General features: G+C 45.2%; 2 protein-coding genes across 8 annotated transcripts in view; one reads left to right on the top strand and one right to left on the bottom strand.

Annotated features, from left to right (window-relative positions):
* dst (dystonin) overlaps positions 1-18603 on the bottom strand; it is a 64535-nt gene extending 45932 nt beyond the window's left edge. Inside the window, 9 exon segments of the mRNA XM_057047216.1 lie at positions 1578-1670; positions 2287-2364; positions 3292-3390; positions 4006-4095; positions 5022-5083; positions 14052-14265; positions 17174-17362; positions 18149-18180; positions 18326-18603. Coding sequence (XP_056903196.1) covers positions 1578-1670; positions 2287-2364; positions 3292-3390; positions 4006-4095; positions 5022-5083; positions 14052-14265; positions 17174-17362; positions 18149-18180; positions 18326-18506 — 1038 coding nt within the window. The 5' untranslated portion in view covers positions 18507-18603.
* znf451 (zinc finger protein 451) lies at positions 15964-24434 on the top strand. Of its 7 annotated transcripts, none has more exons than XM_057047264.1 (13): positions 15964-16042; positions 20409-20463; positions 20607-20687; positions 20762-20875; positions 21131-21242; positions 21346-21481; positions 21571-21697; positions 21780-21939; positions 22044-22191; positions 22263-23716; positions 23790-23861; positions 23954-24004; positions 24173-24434. In XM_057047264.1, the coding sequence occupies exons 1-13, from the start codon at positions 15996-15998 to the stop codon at positions 24211-24213; spliced, it is 2598 nt and encodes an 865-aa protein (XP_056903244.1). In that variant the 5' UTR covers positions 15964-15995; the 3' UTR covers positions 24214-24434. The 7 variants fall into 7 exon arrangements, with proteins under 7 accessions (XP_056903244.1, XP_056903250.1, XP_056903248.1 ...); XM_057047270.1 differs by lacking the exon at positions 15964-16042 and adding an exon at positions 18365-18637; XM_057047268.1 differs by lacking the exon at positions 15964-16042 and adding an exon at positions 18546-18686.
* Positions 24435-24664: the final 230 nt, after the last annotated feature.

The raw sequence follows: 24664 nt of genomic DNA, 5'->3' as shown, positions 1-24664 counted from the left end.
GATGACAGGAATCTCTGAAGATTGAAACCGGCTCCTCTCCAACACAGATGCCCCCACTGAGGCTTTCCTTGCTTGATAAATGTGTCTCTGCTTCCATTCCTGTTTGGGACTCCTCCACGTTTCCTCCTGGGTCATTTTGAGGCTCTTGGCTAACGCCGACGACCTCACTCATGACAGCCTCACATCCAGGACGATCGGGGGGTTCAACAGGCCGAATGTCTGATTTCCTCTGATTTTTCCTCTGAAAATAGCGACGTCCTTTGAGCTCCTTTGACTCTGGCCTCAGCGGCGCTTTCTTTGGGTCAACATAACACTCCTCTTTTGGACCTCGGACGCAGCCACAGACGTTTCCCATGGCAGTCAGCCGAAGTGTCCCTTTCCCATGAAACAGCGAGTGACCTCCAATTCTCAGGCAAAATATCCTGGGAGCTCCTCTTGGTCTGAGGAGCCACTACCAATCCGACAATACGCCATCTTCAGACTGTGTAACCAGACAACAATGAGTAGTGGCAGAAAACCCGGCAGCCGGAGAACAACCTCCACTCAGTTGACTTTTCCTTTCACTTCTTCTAAGCTGGGAACTGGTCGCCCTCTCCCTCTCTCCCTCTCACAGCTCTGCTCCCTTGCTCACATGCTCCCTCTTGGGTCTCTCCACTGACACAGGAATCCTCTCTGACCTTTGATACATTTCTCTTGGTTCGCTAATCCGGCGCAAACACCATAAATGCACACTCGAACACGACCCACGTGCTCATAGCTCTCAGCTGGGAAAGACTGCAGTCTGGCCTGTTTGCCACCTGGCAAACGCACACACATGCCCCTGCCTTCCACATCAAAGAACAGCTACAAATCCGCATTTATCCACCCCAACTTGTTGTAAATGATTCAGCATATGTAAAGGTTACGGTAACACCAGTGCAGGTTAATCTAAAAATAACAGCCATGAGATCACAACATTAAAGATTTCGCTGAAGGTCAAAGTCACCTGACAGCCAGCGCAGGTCAAACTGCACAAGACCGGTTACTCAAGTGGCCATGTGGCCACCTAGGGGTCAAACTCCCAAAGGCGGATTTCACACAAATGTTATGTTAGAGGGACATTTCTGAAGCTAAACTGTGACGACAGGTGGAACAGTGGATGGGCGGCAACGTCGACAGGCATCAGGTGGTGACAGTGACACGTAGCCAGGGCAAAACAAACAAGACCGACAAGCTCGGAAACACCTGAGAGACGGCTGTCGTTATGGAGCTGTGATACATGGCAACTCCAAACACACAACAGTGCGCGTGCCAAAAAGTGGGACATGTTCTACTGCAGTGACACGACTGCTGACAGCACAGATGATTTTTACATGAAAGTTCCAAAGCACCAGAGCAGGATGTCAGCAGCGAAAGGAGCTAGGAGGTCAAAGGTCCTTTAGACTCAAGACCAGAAGCGTGACAACAGTCTCTCACCATCACAGCCTTATTTGACTAATATGAGAAATTATTTTATCATAACCCTCCATTTTTATTGTAAATGTCACCGGAACTCACAAACAAGACGCCGGGCACAAGCATGTCATGAAAACACTGACCTGAAAGTGCAAAATGATTGTCCAGATCAATCCCAGGGTTAGTTTTGGGTTGCCGTCTGTGATGTCATCATTCCTGATATTTACAAGCTTGACCTGCGGAGAGAAAGTGCACGATTGACCTGCTGCTTAAAGATGCCATTTTGAAGTGATGCGCCCATTGCTATTTCCATTTAGGACATCAATTACATCTAAAATATGGAGCATGATTTGATCTGTTTTTGATTCGCCTGTATCACCACAAGGTGGCAGTAGCCATCATCAATACAGGCAGCGCCGCTTTGGGCAACATTTATATATCATCCAGGATGCTATCAACCAGCAAAACAGTTTATCAGAGTGAAAACACCAGAGTTTATCTCGGATCTAAAGGTTTTATCTATTTTTTTAATCAAAGCAGGAAAGTGTCTCATACGTTGCCTAAAACAATAGCACTCATTTGTGAGACTCCTGGAACTCTTTGTCTCCAGGATGACGTCACATCTGGACACAGCGCAGCTGTGTTTTTCATCACAGCGTGACTGTTTTTCATTGGCAGTCAACACTCACATTTCTTGCAAATGCAGAACAAATGTCAGAAAACACTGCCCCAGTCTGACTACAGACTTCCTTCTAAATCCTTTTAAGGTGCAACACAACACAAGCTGATGTCTGCAAGTGTTAAAATAATCTTAACTAGTTATGAACACTATAAATTGATGCGGTTCCTTACCTGCCGCCTCTTTAAATAATCCAGTGCAATCTGTACATTCTGGAGTCTGTGGAAGCGCATCCTCCCTCTCTCCCGAGGCTGGGGACACAAAGAGGGGACGGGGGAACATACGTAGCGCTCAAGTTTGAGTCACTCATCCAACATGAGTGGAATATGCAGTTAGTAGCGTGGAAGACGCAGGACATGCCTCTGATTTTACCCATTAATCTGATTAGGTGAAAGAACGAGAAATAAAAAAATGCAGAACGTCCTCCAGCGTTTGCATCTCACTCGGTGTCCTCGCTGCGTAAAAACACACTCAAAACACACTTACGATACGATCCACGTGCTGTGGACACTAATGGCAACGTTAGCAACGCCCTCGCGGCGTATGTCAAGCAAGTATTCAACCTGTCGTGGCAAGCGCACATGGTCGGTCAGGAGCCACGGCGGGGACGTAATGAAATGGAAAATGCTTCTCAAAGCCCGTGCACGGCGTCAGCAGAAACACGCGAGCGTGCGTTCGGCCGCATTTCCTCTGCACATCTCAGCCGCGAAGCATCGGCCTTTAAAAGACTCGTCCGCAAACAGCTTTCAGCCGCTTCTGGACCCCTACTGGGGTTTCAAAGTGGCCGAAGAACCTTAATGAAGCAGATGGCGAAAGTCTGAGTCGCACCAAAGCGGCGGCGCAGTTTGATCGCGTGGCTCAAAGGTCAAAGGTCGCGGAAGACCCACGTTTTGAAATTGCTTGTGAATAAATGCAAGAAGATGGAAGCCTTTAGACATTGGTGTGCATATGTATTAGCATATGAGGATTATTTTCTCATCAGTACGCTAAGACAATGACAGACACAAAATCACAAAATTAGCAGAAGTGGACAAAGGGAAACTACTTGATTGAGGGCAAATAGAGCTGCTAATCAAGACTAAGGCGAACCCCTACACTAATGTTAACTGGCCACATTAAGGCTGTGAGTTAGTCTGTTAAACAGGGGTGGAAGGGCGGGGGGGGTTGGCCACACATACCCCCTTATCATCATCCACCGTCTCTCCATGCTGCTCAACCGCGCATGCTTCTGTCCCACTCACCAACCGCAATGTCTTCAGAAAATCACGCTCCCTCGGCTTATCACCGAAAAAAAAACAAAAAAAAACGGGGCAACACATGGGGGAGAGAGGCAAACACATGGCGGCCGGATTAAAGGACGTCAGACAATGGACAGAGAGAAAACAAGGATCAGAAGGACAGAAGAGGGAGGTCAATTCGAGGGGAAACATGATTTAAACAGAACATAGGTGGCCGCTGAGGATGGAAGTTAGTGGCGGAGACATCGCAGCGTATTATGGATCAATGGCTGAGGCATAAAACCAGACATGTTAACAGCCTGTTGGGTAACACAGCAGCCTTTTCTACGACTCATGTCCTCCCATTTATTATTTAGCAAAAACAAAATGAATTTCCGGAGTAAATCTGCTTTTTGAAAACGCTTATAGATTAATTCTTTAGTGGCGTAAATACATGTATAGTAATTCTCTTTTTCTACAATCGTCTAGAAACAGCTTTTTGGAATCAATGTGTGTGATTGCGAAACAACAAATCCCAGGATTGCAGAATCCTGGGATTTGTTCCTTTCTGCTCCATAACCCCTGTTTTGATAACCTGACCGTCAGGATGATTCGAATCATGACTTGGAGTCATTTTATCCCACAAAAACTGCCACAAAGAAAGATGGAACTCACCAGTGTGTCTCCAGACAAAACCTCCAGCAGTGAGATCAGGTTATGTCCATCTCGCAAGTCTTCGTACAGGTCGTTTATGTGCTTCCGTACCTGCAGAAGCGAGTCAAAACGCACAATGGGAGACTTTTCACTGTGTCTCTATTCTTATTGGAGATAATGTGACCAGTTCCACCTTCATATTTCACTTTTTTTGTATCGTTGGTGCATTTCTTGGGGGTGAAAGGCCTTTTCTACATCTGGTTCCACCTCCTCACCAACCTCAGCTGTACGGTCATTGTGCTCATTACCTTAGCACTTCACCACTCCTGCCTTTCTCCTTCACGCAGGCCCATCTCTCCTTCCTGTCCTAAATTCCGCACCTCTGAAATCACGCTGTTGCCCGTTGACCTGCTTTCACACAGGGCTTTCAGCGCTGTAATCCCACGATAGCAGCCACAGCTGTGAGGCCAAAATAGACCTGCACCCTTGTGTTATTGGGTCAGCAAAGCAGGCTTTCTGTTATTACTCAGCATCTCTGCTTTCTGGTTACCCGTATGTGACATGACCACACATGTCTAATGGCTGAGGTGTTTCATTAAATTCCAGAGTGTGGCAAAACAATGAAGACTGTGATTCCAAGCCCTGATTCAGCAGAGGAAACCAGTTGGTGCAGTTGTGCAACCTTGTGTCTTTGCTACAGACTTTTAATCATATCAGGGGAGGAATATTAGCATGCTAGCAGCTAACATTGAGAGCTAACATGGTTTTATCATAATGAAAATGTGCCTACATTTTCCCCCCTATAATTAGGTTTGATCTCTTAGTTTTGAGATTTAAAGGAGATTTGAAACCATTAAGCAGGAAGAAAATGGATCAATGATTAAATAGCTGCTCTCAATTGTATATATATACATACATAGACGCATATAGATGTGTATAGATGTGTTTTCAAAGACATTTGTAAATTATACCATATTTCTGATCAAACACTGGACCCTTTAGAGGGAAAAGCAATGCAACAGTGCACAAGTTCTCACCTTCATCAGATGCTGATTTATCCATTTTGTAAAAGTTTTCTTCTGCACTCTGTCTCTTTCATCTGTAAAAAAAGAAAAGAAATACAAAATCAAGAAAATACCTTTTCACATTTAGCTGAGGGTTTTGAAGCATGACCAACATTCATCTTCACTCTATAATTTTCCTGCTAAAGTCATATGGAAAAGTAAGGCCATACAAAAGCTGAGCTGAAAATAAGGAAATCATTCACTGGAGACCAAAATGACATCACTCTCTCCGTCCTGGACAACATTGTGTTTTTCCTGTTACCATAGCAAAGTGTGAGTGCTTCTCGGCAGTGATGCAAGCGCATAAAAAGCACGAGTGCAAATGAATAGAAAATTGCAACAAACATTCCAAAGTGTGCAGCATAAAGACAAAAGTGCTTGCATTATCAGATTTTGCTTGTTTCTGCCTGTCTCTGACTCTGAGTGTGCCCCATCTCCTGTGGGACCACAGTAGGATCCAAGCCCGCCACCACAGCCGTGACTCATACTGTCCCAAAGCTTCCACGCGTCTCCATCTGTGACACACGACTCCCCGGATCCTCCACTCGGAGCACCACATCGCTCTCGATCAATAGCATTAGCAGTCGATAAGGTCACATTTACTCCGAACAGTACTCGGGAAGCGTTTTTTTTCCTGAGCTCTGCCACAGAGGTAACGTCACAGACCTCCTCCTGAAGGGTCAGGATTACAACACGGCTCTTGCGCAAGGATACCCTGCAATAACGAGCGAGCACTGATGAAGCGAGTGCGCGAAAGAAACAACAACACTGACCCATGCAGCACATCAGAGATACCAGGTGAGCTCTGTGCTCCATCTCACTCCTAAAAGGAGAAGTCATCCCGGGTCCTGGCTCCTGCCGTGGCGAGCCAAGGTTGAGGCAGGCAGATGCCATGAGGGACGAAGACGGAAGGAAAATCAGCACGCACTACGATTTGCTTGCTTGCCTGGCTGGCTGACTAGCCTGTAGGGCAGCAGCGACTCCCTTTTTCATCTAGAACGAGCCCAGTCAGGTTTTCTGTGGCTATTCTTGGGGATTGCCGTTTTTTTCCACTCGCAGCAGCACTCACAAATCTGTGTTTCTCACAAAATAAAAGCTTGTTTCTGTTTCTGTTTCTCCAATTCCAACATTAGCCCTTTAAATGAAAAGCACCGTACCGTCATTTCCGTTGACAGCATGTGTCATTTAGCTTTTTCAAACAACCTGCACGTGTTCCAGTGCCTGGACCTGAAATGATGCAGGGATTTGCAGAAAGCCAACAGCTTGGCATTTTATATTTGTTTTCTTATTAAACTCAACATTGCATTTGCATTAAAGTGCAATAAATGGCTCTTGATGCACGTGCAAATCTTGCCACTAACATGCATAATGTTCATTTTCACCTAAGCAGATGACAGTAGTCATGCAGCTGTGGAAGATCATAAAGGGGAAAAAAAAAAGAGAAGCATTATCATCATGCTTCTGCAGCCACGGTGCTGCTGTGTCATTGTCGATGACTCCGCACTGCAATCTGCAGCAGGACCCCAGCGTGATGGCGAGAGCTCATATCCCAGCTCCTCAAAGCATAATTTATAAACCTCCCCAGAGAAACTCATTAATATAGATTATCTCTGAGAGTATTCCAGGAATCCCTCTCTGGCTAGAGTGAAGGGTTAGTCAGAAATATGACTCCTGCGCTTCACATATTACAGAGTTTATGATGGCAGAAACATCTGCTGGACTCTGGTATGTTTACCTGTTATAGAGCATCAAATACAATCATTCAAAAAAGAAAAAGCACTCAGAATGTAAGTGAGCCTCAGAAAATGAAGGTGTGTTTGATAATATAGCGCCCTCTGGAGGATGCTGTGAGAGTAAAAAAAGTAAGTCCCATCTATAAAGATGAGCTTCACCATTTGTGCTAACAGCATAAGCTTAAATAGAGGAAATGCTCCTGCAGGTGTGTTTTATAGAGGACCCAAAGTGTGTATTACTATCTCATACCACTACGTTGGTAGTGACGTTATATAGCGTCGCAACCATGTAACCATGATTGTGCAGCAGTGTTCATGGGAACATGAAATGACCCCCACAGTCTGTCTATAGCATTAAAACAGCCAGTCAGAGCCTCTGAAGCATTCAGACCTCAGCAGAGCACATGTGCGTGGCTAAAAATAGCCTCAGCTCTGCCATGCTGGCCCTGAAACCTCAGGACACAAAACCTGCGCTTCAGTCAGAGCCCTTTTATTTTTGACCTCCCGTGAACGAAAAACGTGGCTCGAATAGATTCACAAAGCGATTTTTACGACAAGTGAGAAGGGGCTTTTTGAAACAACAAATAAACACTTATTTTCTCGAGAATGTGCAGCTCAGGGTGCCGGTGACACCGCCAGCGTCTCGTTACTTCAGGGCGCCTAAAATATCCTCACATTCTGAGCAGAGGCAAAAACTATCCAGCAGCTATAATCCTGTGGCTCCTGGCTACCTTTCATAAACAAAGGTAGGCCGGGGTTGGCTTTGCTCAGAGTGGACTACAAGGGAAGGGAAGACAGGTGATGAATTATGAACAACACGGACTCATCACGTCACATTCAGACAAGCGTAAAAAAAAGCATTCGCGAAAGGAAAAACTATATCTAAAAGATTTTCCTATGAACTTTATTTTTACCACCACAAGTTACTGTGAGCTGTAATCTTATTTAATAAATTCCGACCCTAATTTCAGCTAAATGCTAGTACATGCGTATTGTAATACTCGATATCTCCATGAAGAAAAGAACAAGGTTTTTATTGAGATACGTTTGAGACACAACATTTATTAGTAATTCTAATATACAAAGCTCTATAATAACCATAATAATCCAACAGTATCAGTCCGCCTGTTTAAATAGATCCTGGTCACATGAAAATAGGGACAAATCTGACGGCTAAATTTGTAATCGTGTGGCTAAATACTGACAATCTAAAAAATAATGATCACGTTGGAGGCAGCGGATGCTTTGAAGGGGTTAAATTGATGCTGTCCATTATGAGTCAGCAGAAAATGGCTACCCTCCAATGCTGCATTATAACAGCCTTCTCCTCAACATGCCATCCAAACAGATGGTAAACACAAACACGGAAGTGTAATAATGAGGAGCAGAAATGCATTTTTATCATGCTTTGCCAGTGAGAAGGCAGCAGTCAGTCATCTGAAAGGGGCAGGGCAGCTTCACAACTATGTAGCTGCAACTGAAACAAGCTGCCCTTCCAGTTAGTTTGTTTTCCCCTCAAAGGAAAGACGAGCAAAAGAATAAATCACGAAACTGTGACTGCTGGCCTGATACTTAGGTTAGTCACGACTGTCTAGACTGCAAGAGTTGTAATTCACAAATACAACTATAATGAAGAGCTGCATTGTGATTGGAGGGATGTGGCTTTTCCAGGACGCCGCTGTTCTTCCATGAGTCTCCATACGGGGGTTAAGTGAGGCCAGCAACAGCTGAGATACCACAAGGGCAAAATGGAGGAGATGGGAATGACAACACAGATATGGGAGCATGCGTCAAGTCTGCCGGCCGGATGTATGGAAGAGCCGTCATGTGACGGGGGAGCTGGCTCTGAGATCAGCTGACCCGGTCAGGTTTTTAATGTGTCATCAAGGAAGACCTGCTCTTAGAGACGAGATGTTACCACAAAAACCTGTCAGCTAAGACAACCCCCCCACCCACCCACACACACACACACACACACACACACACACACACACGTAGTTGTTCACACTCCCCTATATGCTTAATGTCTAACAGCTGTGATTACAAGAGTGTGTTTGTGGGTGAAGAAATCTGTTTTCCTCTCACTCAGATTATCCTTACGAAGACTAGTGTCCAGTAATCCTCCATATTTTGGAAATACTCCGACATGTCAGTAAGGAAAAACACAAATGTCACCTTGTTTCGTCATTTTGTTCACATAATAATGGCACGAGGGGAGGTCTGTTGCTGAACTGGGCATTAGGGAGTTCACCTCTATGTGCTGACTTTGTCTTTGCACTGTTTTATGAGGCCTTTTTTTTAGTGAAAAAGCCAAATGTTAATCAAGCAAATGTGATGATTATAACAGGAGCTTGAGATTCAACACAAAGCCAGTTGCTCATTCGCCTGATCACCTCTGAGAGAATGGAAAAGGGAAGCTGCTCCCAGCGGCTGTGGCAACTGCTCCCCAGCATCTGCTGCATTTGGAAGAGAGGGGCGGTGCAGCCGGAGTGAGAGAGAATGAGTCAGGGTGGGACACACACACCCGATGATCTCATGGAAGTGGACCTTAACAAAGCTGCGGAACGGAGATCGAATCACGCCGGGTCTGCCATCGCCGGGAAAAAAAACCTGCATTCGGAAAAAACTGAGCAGATGCAGATGTGATACAGGAACCATATGAAGCTGTGTTCGATTTCAAGACTGCATATCCAAAATCGTATACGATTGGAGTAAACGCACAAAGCTAATTATTGAATGCGTTGACGATATGAGTGGAGGGAAACGCGATTTAACGGTTTATACTTTAGACAAATTCCAAAATGAAACAAAGAAGCGCGATGGTCACGTATTCAAGGTCGCATTTCTACACAGATATAACTGTTGGGAGGAAACGGCGCTTAAAGTGAAAGTGTAAGTGGTTGCAGGGAGCGGAGAGCTGCTCCTGCTGCGGGTCAGTGTGAACACACTGTCACACACTTTAATGGTCTCCGTTCATGCACGAAGGCTTGGGAATAACTGTTACGGGCTGATCTTTGATAGCTAACAAATAGTATTTGTTCATTTAAAAAATGTCCTCCATGAGCGTTGATGCATACATGTACAACAACAACACGGATGATATTAATATTAATAATAATAATAGTCTGTGTATTCAAGGTCACAGATGATTAGAGGGCTAATGAACACAGATGTCAGCGGGTTTTAACTTCTAATAGTTTAAGTCTGAATTAAAATGCAGAAGAAGAGCACAACATGTTTATTTAACACACTAACGGGTCTTTGGAACAAGTGCACGTAAAAACAAAGTGTCTTTTGTAGTGGAGACAGTGTCCGTAGAGGGGCCTGCTGTGTGTGTGTGTGTGTGTGTGTGTGTGTGTGTGTGTGTGTGTGTGTGTGTGTGTGTGTGTGTGTGTGTGTGTGTGTGTGTGTGGCCACTAGTCCATTTGAATGTGATGAGTGGGCTGTCGACATACAGCAGAAGGGTTGGGCGCGGCGGCCCGGGATGGACAAAGGCAGTGACTGTGCAAAAAGGCACAATACTCCCTCACAAATGGTTGTGTTTCGACATCCAAGAGAGCACAATTAATGCAGATTTTGGACGGTGTAGTTTCCTATTCTACCTACAGAAGATCGAGTCCTGCTGAAAAATGATGAGTCACGGACATAAAGAGGCTGGGGGAGACCGCGCCCTCTCATGACACACTGAAGACCTCTAAATATTGTCCCTATAACATTTGAGAGTGCAATGTATGTGTGTCATGGTCTGTAATTAATCACTGAACACATGTGCCTTGACAAATTTAGCTTTCTGGCACATTATTTATTCCCCTTCACATTTAGTTCCAATAAAAACCACCTTTGATACACGTCTTGGCCAAAACTACTTTTGTGGCCACAATTTCCCTGCAGATAAAATCAGGTCAATCGCTCCGCGTCCAGCTTTAATTTGATTTAACAGATATCGGAGATCTGTTGGTAATCTCAAAAGCACATGTTCGACCCTATTAATATACCCCACGCTGAATCAAATAAGCCCTTAATGCCATGCATCTTAAAAAAAATCAACCGCCGAACCAACAAACGTCTAATCCGCTAAATCTTTCCTCTCCCAGCTCGAAAAAGGGCCCTTCCGACTGGAGGCTGACCAAGCAGGCTCTGCAGGGACAGCGTGAGCACGCACACGTTCACAGGCGCTGTCCGGCGTTGTGGAGTTCTTTAACTCACTCCTCAAGTTTACAGTCTTTTGTAAATCCTGCTCGCATTTTCCACCTGAGCCAAAGGAATTCTTCCATTCAACGAACCAGAGCTTTAATACCTCATTAGTGCTCCTAAAGCCGCTGCAATAAGATCCGCACACATTTTCACGGTTGTTTGGCTCGGTCACAAACTCACAGTTGTTGTACAAATTTCACTGATCTTCATCGGACGGAGCGTGACCCCCTCCCCCCCCCAGACACAAGTGCTGAAGCTCCAGCAGTTAATCAATCTCCATCTTGATTTGGTGAGACGAGGACAAATCTGTTCTGTTGCTGCTGCTATGTTGGTCTGTTTGGATGTGTTTGTTTGGTTACTAGTTTCTCTTGCAAAAATATCTTTTTCGAGACATCACATGTAGGCCCGAGGCCTACAGGTCCCCCCCCCCCCACACACACACACACGTCTGTGAAGAAGCAAACTGTTCGTTTCATGCAATCATGGAAATAAACACCCTCAAATGCATTTATCTTGACAGGGAACACATGTTGACTCAAATGCAGCTTGTTTAAAGGTGGGAAAGACGGTATTAAAATGACGTAAACACTGATTTTGCAATCCTGCCATCCTCCCGCTCACTGTTTACATCCTTTAATATCTACTGTGGTTTATGGTTTTCTGAGCTCTGAAATCACATCTTATTTTCCAAAGAGGCACTTTTACCCTTTCATCAGCTCACAAAGTCCTACGTTTCACAAGATTTTGGTGAAGTTGTCCTATTGATTCCCCTTTTTGCCCTAAATAGACCTGAGAAGAACATAAACCATCTCTGGTTTGATAGGAAAGTTTTTATAATGAGTTAGATCACTCAATAACCACACTTTTCAAAGGCTAAGGAATAACCATTATATGAAAGTACCTATCAAATTTAGACAGTTGTGCATGCAAGAATATGGAAATGTGAACTCAAAAATGTATATTATCATTCTGTTGAGGCTCTATCACCAAGAGAAAAAGTTCAAATGTAGCTGAAATTACCAGAAAGTTCTGCTGCAAAAGTCTCACCCCTCCATGTTGAGTTCATGGCTCATGCGATCGCTGGTAGGGACTTAAAGAAACCCCCCAAAATGGCTAAGATAAAACATGGAAAAAGTTAAATGCAAGATGGCACTCCGAGAAAATGGGGGGAAATAAATAAGCTAATTGTGTGTCAGCTCCCCAGCTTCGGATGATGCTACATCATATGATCCCATTAGAATCCAATCAGAGCCGTGTGGCCACAGCTGACTGCTCTGCTTCCTTTCTATAGGCTCCTGATGGAGCACTTTTCAGAGCAATCATCTCCATTGTAGGCTGTGCTTTTTAAAATCATTTTAACTTGGTGTTCCTTGGAATCCTTGTGTGGTGAGGAAAGAGTTAAAGGCGCTGCTGTCAGTTTGAATTTGGCACCACAGGCGTGGCCTCATGCTGCATGTGTATCTAGCTGTCAGAGAGACAATGAACAACATAGATCCTTTACGTGTGATGGATTTACTAGTATTAATGCGATTGGCTCACCGGGAGCAGCTACACAGACAGACATGAGCGATGAGCTGAGACACCTCTGCAATGATAACATTTAGCCCACGATAGTCCAGTGAGCCATCAACTTATAGGCTTATACATATTTATACATTAAAAATGCGAGTCTGTGACTAACCCTGGAAATCCAGCAATGAATCGTGGAATTATCTGGTTCCGATGTAATACTTCACAGAAGCAACGGATGCTAAATATATTCAGCAAAGCAACAAATAATGCCTATTGTTGAGGCATGGAAAGCTCATAGTAAAGTCTTTGTCCTGCCTATTAAAATTCAGACAAAACGTGATGTCATGCAGGAAACATTCTCACTTTTCCACAGCAGGGATAAAGCCACTGACCGGCCAGTTACCAGTAGAGGGGAGGGGGGTGGGAGGCTGACATTTACTGAACTGTCAAGCAGCAATCACACCATATCTTCGTCATCCCCTGGCCCCCCCAACAACGACATTAGCCGATGCCTCCTACCTTTGTATTTCTCCAAAACGTCCTCATACGCCTGGAGGTATTCCTGTTCGTCCGTGAGCGCACTTGCCTGCGGCGCGTATTGAGCCATAACCCGAGCTCCTCTGACTGGACATTCACCAGCGGTGGACAGGGACACGGCTTACGTGTGTCCGCCTGTGTGTGCGTGCATGTGCGTTTGTGTGTGCGCGCTGAGGTCTCTGGAGTGATCGGCGCTGTTGTTGCGCCGAAGGAAACGCCCTAGATCCCGCCCTTGTCTGGCGCCCTGACCAATAGGAAACACTTCCTCTCACTGGCTTGATTGGAAGGACTGCGCTGCAAAAAATAGCTGTCTTTAAAAAGCCAGTGATATATTAAATATAATTAAAATTAAAATTAAAGTACACTTAAGCAGGCGTCTGCCAGTAAAGGAGGAACAGCGCATCAGCCTTCTTCAAATTGTTGGATTAAGTCAATCAAAACCTCAAAATATGGACTCAGATAAAGTTTGATTTTTTTGGGTTTTTTTTTTTTTTACAGTGTGTAATAGTCAACACCTTTGCTTTATTCTTGTAATCCACCTCCAAAAGACGATATTTCCACACACATGGGTTGAAAATGGCAGGAGCAGATCAGCAGCCACTAGAGACTCACATTTTCCTGAGGAGATACTTCCCGCATGGTCGACATGGATTTTGTCACGTCCAGCAGAGGTAAAAACTCCAGATAGCCGTAAAATAATTAAGCCTACTTCATTACTCCGGCCTCCCATAAAACATTCGCCGTCCAAAACAAGGTAAAAAGCCCCTTTCATAAAGACTACACTGCATTCTTGCAACATTGCATTTACATTTTCGGCATCATATCCAGAATCAGTGCGCACCAAAATGCCATCACATCGGCTTCCCAAAATCTATACACAACAGCTGACAGGGTACCACGCAAACTCAGTCACGATATGATGATGTGGAATGATGGGCAGCCGAAAAGATTCACCGTAGGAAGCTTCACGTAGGTCATATTTTGTTAGTGTACGTGAAAACGGGACAACCGGGACGCAGCTGCTCACCTGCGATCCTGAGCACAGCTCTCTCCGCGGGGTCCAGCACAGACCCTCCGTGGATTTTCCTCTTGGAACGCTCATGTCTGGGCAGGTTCCAGGGTAAAGTATCACCGGGTGCCGGTGACGCCGATCCCGATTTTAGGCTGTAATCATCCTCGTCTGAGAAATCCGCTGAGGACGACATGGAGCCGTGCAGGGAAGGGTTCCCTGAACTGGAGCTCTGCGAGACAAAAGAAAAGGGGGTAAACAAAAAAAGGGGGACAACGTCTCCGTGCCGCGCAGCGCAGGGATAAAACGCACAAATCCCGGTTTATTCCGTCACGATCGCGGGTCAAAGTGCGTAATACGGGCGCAGGTTAGAGTGAGGACGCTCCGTGACAGCTCGCAAAGATGGATAAAACAATAACAGGTTTGGTAAAATAAAGCCAATGTGAAATCAATAGTATTTGGCTCCCCCGCCAGGTCAACATTAAGACTTACCACCGTGTACATGACGAAGACCTGTCAGGCGCAAGGAAAGAAAGAAAAATCCGAATTTGAGCGATATTAGCTTCCACCTTTCAGTCACACGTCTCCGTGCGTCATTATCCAAAGGCGCCACGCCCTTTGAGGGATGCTCCGGCCACGACTTCGCCCTTTATCCGAGCACCGAGGATGATGTCAGATCTTCGCAGGGGCTGTAGGGCTGGTACTGTGTGCGCGGTGTGCAGCGTGATGGGGAGCGCAGGGTGCATGTGTCTGCGCGTCACAGCCGCCAGCCAACATCAGCAGCCTCCAGCGGCGACGGCGGTGTTACAGCGCCACCCGGACGCACCGAGGTGACGGCGGATAAAACCCAACACCGAAAGCGGAAGCAGATACAATGAGGAGGGCCGTGACAGAGCCGCGAACAGATGCACATTAGGATCCGCAGAGAGACCACCGCTGTGAGGACGCGATTACATAATCTCAGCAGCGGATACGCGTTCACCACAGCGGGCGCCCAGGGGCCAATTACAGACAATCTCTCTCCATTTAAAAAGGCTTAGCCGGGTTTATATTCAAACTCACATTTTGCCTGGACTGAAGGAAGCAAACGTGTTTATCTTCGATGGGGCCTGGGGCCGTTTCTTTAACAGTAATAATGAATCACCTTCTGTTGCAATTTCCCACAATGTACCCTGACACACCTGATATTGAGCAACACAATGAATCCAGGAGGGTTGGGCAAACACTGGCTACACCATTCCACAACATTTAAATCGAGAAATCGGCATCCAGCTGTGAAATCTTGGGGTTACAATGGTGTGAGAACAGATGTTGTCGTTTTAAGCCCTTCTGGGAGCATTTCTACTAAGTTATTTGTAGTCCGTAAATAGCATGATGACAGCCTGTGTCACGACTGTGGACCAGATGAAAAAAGAGCATCCTGTTAAAATTAGCAGCATTATCATCGAGGCATCACTTTCATCGAGATTAAACTTGAATTCAAAAGATATCGGTCTTGTGTTTATTTATAGTTTTAGATTCATATGAGCTGTATCCTTTCTGCTAACAACCCATTTTCCTACACAGCTGTCAGTGTAAATATTGATGATTAGAGGTCACTGTCAATATATAGTCCTTATTTCTGGAAATGACAATCTAGCTCATAAGCTGTTGGCAAAAAAGACATTGGATGATGTACGTAGCCACACTGCTACCAAGCTTTTGGCATAGATTGTGAAGAATGTTCAGTATTTGTGATATAATGAACAATATTGATGAGTTTGTAAAAGACTTAAATTGCTGTAGCAGTGCAGAAAGAGAGAAAACAAACTAAAGGAGGGAAGGGCGTCTTATGTTTGCACAAGAAGTTCCCGCTGAGTTCATGCTCACTCTTACATTCCCTTCCACAAAGAAAATGATCAATATATGGGTCAGGTGTCAAACTGCCTGGCTCCTCGCTGTAGATTTAACTGCACTAACCTGATGAAAGTACAGGAAGTAGTTTGGACAGACTGCCGCCATATCACAAGGTAAGGGGAGAACTGTCTAATTTAATATAATAGCCAGGTTTATTTCCTCTTCTTTTGTGTGAATGTCCTCCACCTGCTGTAGTCTGAAGCAGATCTGATTGGATTAAGTATATCAGTCCATTCATTTCCTGTGAACTGCAGCTAATTGCTAATCAGGATCACAGATCCTGGACAGGTAAACAGTCTGCACTCTCCACGCTCACACACTCGCATAACAACACAGACTAATGTGCATGATCTTGGTATGTGACAGGAGACTATTAAAATATGAAATCCCACACCGAAATGTGATTAACATGCATCAATGATCACTAAACAAAGGGCATTTATAACTGGTATAAATGTAACAACACCCCAGGACTCACCATCATGTTGTATAATTACTTAAATGTCACATATTTATCACAGATCAACATGTTTGGACAGTGTTGTTGACCTTATTTTTAAAACGCCTGTTGATAAAATCATTTTATTTGTGAAACTACACTGGGAATAAATTGATTGTTCATATTTAAATAAAAACTGCCTTAATTTTCTTTTGATTTTCATGTTGTAGGATTGTCATTTGACCCCAGCTGCAAATGGAAATCCCACAAATCAGTGCATGCAAAGTTTTATGGAAATAACTATGGTCTGTGCATAAAGATGGAGGCTTTTCAAAGGTGATAGAGGTACGAGTGGCTTCTGTAGTCAGGCTGCAGTAAAAGCTCATTATTTACAACTAATTAGCTCACATCTGGTTGATATCTGCCTTTAAAACCTTACTACAATTAATGGAATATTTTTCCCCAAATCACAGTGATCAAAGTCCAGCTGTACATTTTATTGGCCTTTTTTTTCCACTGACAAAAACAACCTAATGATTGACAGCTGAACTGTGTGTAATTTGCACATCAGTCGAATGACTCCACCGAATGACGCCACCGGAGGAAGGCGGAGACTGCGTCCTACATATTTTAGCTTCAAATTTGCAGCACGGCAGGAAGTGGCTGGTAAATATTCATTTCATCGCAGGCCGCGGCTGTGAACATTTTACCGTGTCCACAGAAGCATTTAAATCTGTGGAGGGGAGCAAGTGGAAAGCAGCACTGCTATTTTATTAGTCATGGTCAGAGTGGAGTTGGTACCTACAAGTTTGCGTGTGGGGGTGACTTGTACAGACTGGTAAAACTCAGGCAGAACTCTCTTCTTCACTTTACGCTTTCTGAGACCTGCTGATGAATCTGGTTCGCTCTCGGGGATCTGGACCAGACTGGGCTTTTCCTCTATCACCCGAGCGTGTGCACTCCTTCTGGCATGACGTGGACTGTTCCTGAACCCCTGGAACACATTGACAGTTATTCAGATAGCGAATGAACACATGCACAGATACAAAATCCTTGTGCTTTTGCTGCTTTCTCTGACTCATAAGTGTGTATGAAATTAGAATTTCCATAACTGGGGAGGAAAAGCTGATCTGTCTCCTGCCAGAGCTCATCATTTATTGCTGAATCACACAGCAATGAACAATGACTGGGATGGTTATTACTTTCGCTTCTGGTTTTCTTCAAAATGAAACTAAGCTCTACCAACAGAGAGACAATGTTCTGTCTGTCTGCCTGCCTGCCTGCCTGCCTGCCTGCCTGTCTGTCTGTCTGTCTGCCTGTCTGTCTGCCTGCCTGTCTGTCTCTTTGTTTGCCGCCGCTTTATTTTGAAATTACAGAGCGTAAAACGGAAACAGAACCAAAAGCGCTCCTTTACGCATAGCGATAACGTAGCCTCTCGGCTGGTTTATATGATAAACGGGCAGGTTTGGATTTCCTCCGACTCATTCGTGGCTCGCATCATTCGTAGGACTACACGGCAAAGGGTTTCAACCCTCTGTAAAAGAAAACAACTTGCAAAACAGCCCGTTTAATTATTGATCCTCGAACACATGCGCATTGCGCACATAGCGATTCTTAAAATAGTCATGCCGCTCTATTAAAGTCCAAAGAAATAGGTTTGTGGATGATGCATTTCTCTTCGAAGCATATAACTGGGATTCAGCGTTTAACTCCCTCGCTGCCTGTGATTTGATTAATCACAAATGTTGTAACTGACTCAAACTCATAAAGTTCATCCTACCTCTGATCGAAAATGATGAGATCGCAGGCCAACTATGGGACAGATAACAGACGTAAGGATGACAAAATAGACATGTTATCGACAATCTTTTTCTTTTACAATGTCGGAAGTACACAACATGCCAAAGATATGTGCTGACAGGATGAAGAGGAGACGCGGCCATCCTGCGTTACTCACCGCGGCTCTTCGTGCGCCCAGAGAGAACCGATTTTATTGGATGCTTTCCATTGCTAATCCGGCGATGCCAGCAGCACAAAAATGTAATCGTCGCTACAGTTCCGATTAACAGGAGTAACAGCACCAGCACGTACTGGATGCTGTAGGGCCTTAAGAGGACCAAAAACGCAGCAGCAATCATCGTGAGGCGAGATGTAGGACAGATCCCGCAGTCTCAGACATCTGACTCCTCTGATGCCGCTTTGTCGATGAAAGCCTGAGATGAGTATGAAGAGGCTGGTTGACGTGCCCGAAGCATCGTGGCATATTGTGGTGAGGGTTCTGGTTCGACTGCACAGACGGCTGATATCATGGTCCTGAGGTACAATGCGTGAGTCAGCAGACACGCAAGTTTTATTATTTTTTTCCCCCCCAAACCGAATTAGGAAGCGTCGGCAAATTAATTTTTACTGTCGCAAACTGCTAAAGAGTCCAAAGGGATAATTATAATACATTGTTGCCCATCAAGAAAAAAATCTATATTAAATATATATATATATATAGAGAGAGAGAGAGAGAGAGAGAGAGAGAGTCATGCCTTGATAAAGTATATATTTTCTCAAAACTGTATGTGATTAATCTATAAATAATCAACCTTATTGGCAACAGTTTACATATATTGTCTTTGTTGGACATAGAAAATACTAGACTGGAGAGTCAGCTAAAAGAACTGGCTGGACATTAAACCTTAAAATCTAAAGCTACTGCTGGCTGCATAAACAACTGGTCCAGTGGCTAGCTGACTTCAACTTACCAAGAGCCTTGAAGGTAGCAATTTGGAAATACCTGCAACACAAAAAACACGGCAAAAACAAAAACACGATAGTCTGAACAGGATGTCTGACCACAAGTCCCGAGGGGATTTCACAATATGTAACCCACTGATTATAGTGATTTTTGCAACATCTACTTATGCACGACATGCACACACCCCAGTTTGGGTGGTTCCCACGTCGATTTAATGCCCCCAATTTGCTGGAGAACCTGCCGCAATAAAACTAAGCTGGTCCTTATGTTACTGGTTATTCCCATGGATAATTGTGAATATTTACAAAGTCACACGCATGCCAAAATGTTGTGTGGGATACACATTTATTGGTGGATTAAAATGATGTACAGTTTCTTGTTCACATATTGGGATGGAATCGTTAAATTATACGAGAAGTGAGTGATAGTTTGTAATTCCCACTGTTAGCGCCGGTGAGATGGGCGGAGTCTCCCAGGCCACAAAATTCCTGTAAACTCCGCAGATACGGCACACACCACGAGAAAAAAGGAGCGCTTCCTTTACAAATGACGCTTCCCAGCAGACTCGCGTGTGTGGTCGCGGGCCGGAGTTATGTGATTCAGGTCGAAGTAAGTGAACACGCCGCACTGGGGAAATCATTTAGGTGGGTACTAATAGCTTAACCGTGGCAGATTATGTAGAGTTGTGGCAATATTGATCGCTTTCCAACAGTAAAACGGAAGGAATTGGAAAACGACAAATGAATAAACTAATCTGTACTTTCGACCATAGACTGGGGCGAGCGACTGTGTCAGTGTGCTGCTGCAGAAGACCCTGTAAATGTTGCCTGGAAAGACAAAATGTATATATACCGTGTATATATAATGCTTGATGTTTGTTGGTGGCTGTAATTATACTCCCATCCGGTAGTGGCAGCACCGAAGAGTAGTTCAAACTGTTGCCAAGGAAGAAGTGGCGGTTACTGCACGATCATTCGCATAGATTTGGGTCAATTTAATGCAATTAACCCGCATCGGTCTGGTGTAAGTCGTGTTTTAATTACATATCTGAAGAATCCTTCTGCATTACTTTTGCTTCCTGTTTATTCTCAAGCATTTAAGCAACACTTGTGCGTGGTTAGCTTTCGTCTAGCAACGCAGCTGCCTGCATCATGAAGAGGCTGTTTGTGACTGTCTCCCTAAAACAATGATGCATTTGTAGCATCCTGAAGTGAAATCTAGACGTGCACCCTGCTGTTTTGGTCACTTGTTAAACTGCTCGTTGTCAAAAAGGAAACTTTGACTTGTTTGTCCTCAGACAAATGTCTACTGAAGCAGACGACGACGAGATGGAAGAAGTGGAGTTTATATCAGTAAGTCACATGTTTCAAAAATTTAAAATGCATTACATTAAAAAGCTACCTGTTTGCTGACTTTGACTGAATCCTTGCTGTGCAGCACATTTCCTTGCACATGTGTTAGATTGCACCTCTGACACATTGCTTGTATTTTTTAGGAGGCTCCCCCAGAGCTGGAATGTATTGATTTAGGGAGCGACAGCGAAGACGAGGGGTTCTCGTCCTCTTTGACAGGCACTGTGAGTTGTTGAAAAGCAAAATAACGTGTGTGAATTTGAGCATAGAGTTTTGTGAAATGCCCTCTGTTCTCTAGCTGGATGATAAAATCACCTGTCACAAAGCACGGGTCACCTCAACGCTGGAGAGGTTAGCACAACAGGTGGCTCAAGATAAAGAGGAAAGAGCAAAGAAGTGTAAAGCCTTCAAGGTGAGATGTATTTTACTGTCACACTAATGTCCGTATGGCTGTTAGTGTTTTTCTTGTTATGGGAAATAGTATTTCACTCGTCTAATTTGATCGGCTATCAATAATGAGGTCAAGGAATGAGAATTGTTGCGAAACAGCACCACCCTGTGGATAAATTAGTCCCTAACAGCCACAGCAACCTGGAATTAATGAAACGATTTCATTGATGCAGCAAAGAATGAGAATATATGCTGTGTCATTTCCTTGTCATTTCAGGAGAAACAGAACCGGCAAAAGGCTCATGGACAGCAGGAGCTGGCTTTTAGTTCAGCAGATGGAATCAATCAGGAAGCAAAGCGCTGCGTTGACATGTGGTTAAAGATGCCAGGTGCATATCCACAAATGTGAACCGCGTTCTTCCCATTAAACTTTCAAGGACTCCATTTAAGATGGCTTGTTGATTGAGTGTTTTGAATTCTGCTTTTGTGCAGCGTTTGGTGCAGGTTCCAGAAAAAGACAGCGAACCGCATCTTTTCCTGTGAGCACAGCCAGCAAACACACGTGTCCTGTTGTCAACTGTGGCCGAGTGTTTGACAATACACCACTTCTAGAGGGGCACCTGAAAAGGTAATCTTTTTAACCCTCACAGGATGCAATAACTTTCAAACCTTTTAATAAATATATCATTAAAAGCTGTTCATTCTTCTTCTGATTAGGTTCGATCACTCTCCTTGTGACCCAACCATCAATCTTAAAGGATGTCCCTCTGAGCTCTTTGCCTGTGCTGCATGTGCACAGCATTTCCAGTCCAAAGAAGAATGGCGGAAGCACCTTGAGTCAAAGGTTGGTGCACTTATCTGACTGCACTCTGAATTGTAAATATTTTGTAAAGAACCTTTTTTGAACTGTGCGCCTTTGTTATCAGGTGAACCTGCTCACGCCCGATGGTCACAGCAGCCCTCAAACCTACCAGCGCATTGTTTGTTTTGCCTGCCCTGCTTGCTTCCTCTTCTTTAATCTCCGGGATGAATGTCTTCAGCACATGGCCGCCAAAAACCACTTCTCCGAGTCGCTTCCCCTAACTGGTAAGAGTAAACACCCGCTCAAGTGCAACACGTATTGAAGGCGCCGTCAGGGGGGTTTATTGTGCATACATCAAACATCATCGTCACCTCTCTCTCCTTATAAGAAACCAAGATAAGGGCTCTGCCTGTTCCCGTCCCACAATATGTGAAGAATCGTCTCATCACTTTGTGCAAGGAAATAATGTTCAGTGTGCGATGCTCTCTGTGTCACAAAGTGCTCACGTCGCATCAGACGGCTCAAGCTCATTTCAAGTACGTTTCACTGAAATCGAATCAACGCGTGCAGATGTTTGTTTCTTATATTCATTGTTCTTCTCTTCCAGCGTGCACTGCAGACACGGCTGCGCGGTGGCCAAGGCTGATAAAACCGTGGCACAGGTGATGCAGCGGCTGCAGGTGCGAGGCCAGTGCTCGCTCTGCCGTCAACTCTTCTTCAGCCAAGCCGAAATCGCCAGCCACAAGGAAGCGACTCATCACGGCGTGGAGATCAACCGAACGATGCAGAGGGCCGTCCTTCAGCACTGCAGGTTTAGTGGGACGCAGCACACGGGCGGCGAGAGAGCGGCGCCAAAGGGAGGACGGCCCAGCTGCCTGAAAACTCCTCATCAGAAGATGAACAAGGAAGGTTTCGAGGAATACTCGACTAGGAGAAAGCGACCGGCCCCAGGCGAGAGCGACGGCGCCAGCAGCAGCTCGCCGGTGGGCTGGCGCTGTGAATGCGGCCTGCAATTCTCAGAGGAGGCCGCAGCCAAGAAGCACCTGTTGGCCGCGAACCAGATCTTCCATCAGTGCGGCGTCTGTGGGAAACATATGGAGGAGTCGGCCATCACGCGGCTGCACATGAGCCGCTTCCACGGCGGAGCGCACTTGTCCAACTTCCTCTTCTACTGCCGCAAATGCAAGATCGAAATGCCCCGATATGAAGACATCCTGTCTCACGTGTCGGACGATCACGGAGGGCACACCTATATCACCGAGCAAGAGATGCCCGAGGAGCTCGCCGCCGCCTGTGACGCTCAGCCGTCCACGAGTCACGCTTCCGCCCCCGCCAGCCGCTTCAGCTCCTCCTCCGTAAAACTGGAGCTGTCTTGGATGTGCAGGATGTGCGAGGACGTCTTTGACTCGGAGAAGGAGGTTCTGGAACACTGCAGCGACGTAACTAGCCACAGTTTCCAGAGATTCATGTGTGGACACTGTCCTCAGAAGTTCTTTAAAGAGTCGACCGTGCGCCGGCACTGCGTGAACGAGCACGGCGGGCAGATCAAGAGCTTCCACTTCTGTGGCCTCTGTGACAGCATGCAGCTTGAATCCGAGGGGGAGTTCTTGGAGCACTACAAGAGGCTCCACAGCAAAGACTTCTACTGCATAAATAGTGATGGAGTCATTCAGAGCACCGTTCAGCCCACATGCCCCTGCATGGGTTCAGAGAAGAACAAGGGGGAATTAAAAGCCGTATACACTCAGTGTATGAGGGACCTGGCTACTGAAGGCAAGTGTCAGTACGCGTGCGCTCCCTGCGGCGTGTCTGTGTCGTCCTACGCTCAGATCAAGACCCACGTCCACACGAAACACCCAGCGTTGAACCTGGAGAAAACCTTCGAGGTCGCGTGCGGCATTTGCCAGGAGAGCTTCAAAGACGTGCCGAGTTTCCATAAACATCATCACTCTCGGCACTGCGCCCTGGAACCCTGCATGAGCTCCAGGAGCCGCGGCGCCGAGAGGGAACCCGCCCCCGTGAAAATCCTCGACGCCGTGGAGATCAAACCCGGCACCAGCGGTAATCCGCGGTCCTCTTCCCTTCAGTCACCCGTGTTTCGTTGGAGCGTTTCATCACATTTCCGTCGTTTCAGAGATTTGTGACGAGACTCTGGCGGCCTTTTTGAATGAGGACCAGGCCAACAAAGACAGGCATGTACGCAAAGGTATGGAGGAAATAAGAATGAATCCCTCATCTCACGACAGCATCGCTCTATTGATGCGTTTGAATAAAGGGCCGTGTGACTTTCTCCTGCAGATGGAGCCAGTGATGCGGCGTCCGTTAGTGCAGAAGCAAGAGAATCAGCAGGTAGTTGTTGTTGTTCAGCCTCCCGCAGAGCTGCGAAGATCATACATTCAGTTATTTTCATAGCCGGTTCTGTCGCCTTTGTTCTATTGTTCTCCACGTTCCTGTTGTGATCTGGTTAAACATCCTGTAACCGGAGTCTTTGTTTCCCTTTTCCTTTTTTCCCTGCAGAGTTGGAAGAAGCCCTCCAAAGAAGTCTCTTAGAGTTTTAATGATCTGTGTTGTTGGGATGCATCGTTCAACAAAAATTACTTAATTATTTTCTAATTTCTAATTCTCTCCAGAATAAAATAAATAACATCTACATTTTGTTTATTTTATATCATTGATATGCTAGAACATCAGAGAGACTAATTTCCCTGTAAAGGAATATTATTGGGGTCATACCGTAGACCCTACGTAACACAAGTGGACCTTATATAACACTTTTCTTTTTTTAAAAATCTGTAATTATCACAACTTTTTAAATCAAATCTATGTACATACACATTTGGCCTCAGTGGTAAATAAATTAAAATTAAGAAAACCTCATTTCTTGCTGCTTATTTGGCCTTTTTTAATAAAAAGTTTATATTAATATGGTCAGTAGAGGTGGCTGTGATATAGAATGTGATAGAAAAGCTGCAGAACTGTCTTTTGAAGTGATTTTTGAAATTGGCTTCA

Source organism: Takifugu flavidus, chromosome 11, assembly GCF_003711565.1.
Source record: "Takifugu flavidus isolate HTHZ2018 chromosome 11, ASM371156v2, whole genome shotgun sequence".
In the NCBI taxonomy this organism is placed as follows: Eukaryota; Metazoa; Chordata; class Actinopteri; order Tetraodontiformes; family Tetraodontidae; genus Takifugu; species Takifugu flavidus.
Note: the sequence above shows the minus strand (reverse complement) of the source record. Positions and strands in the feature narration are given on the sequence as shown.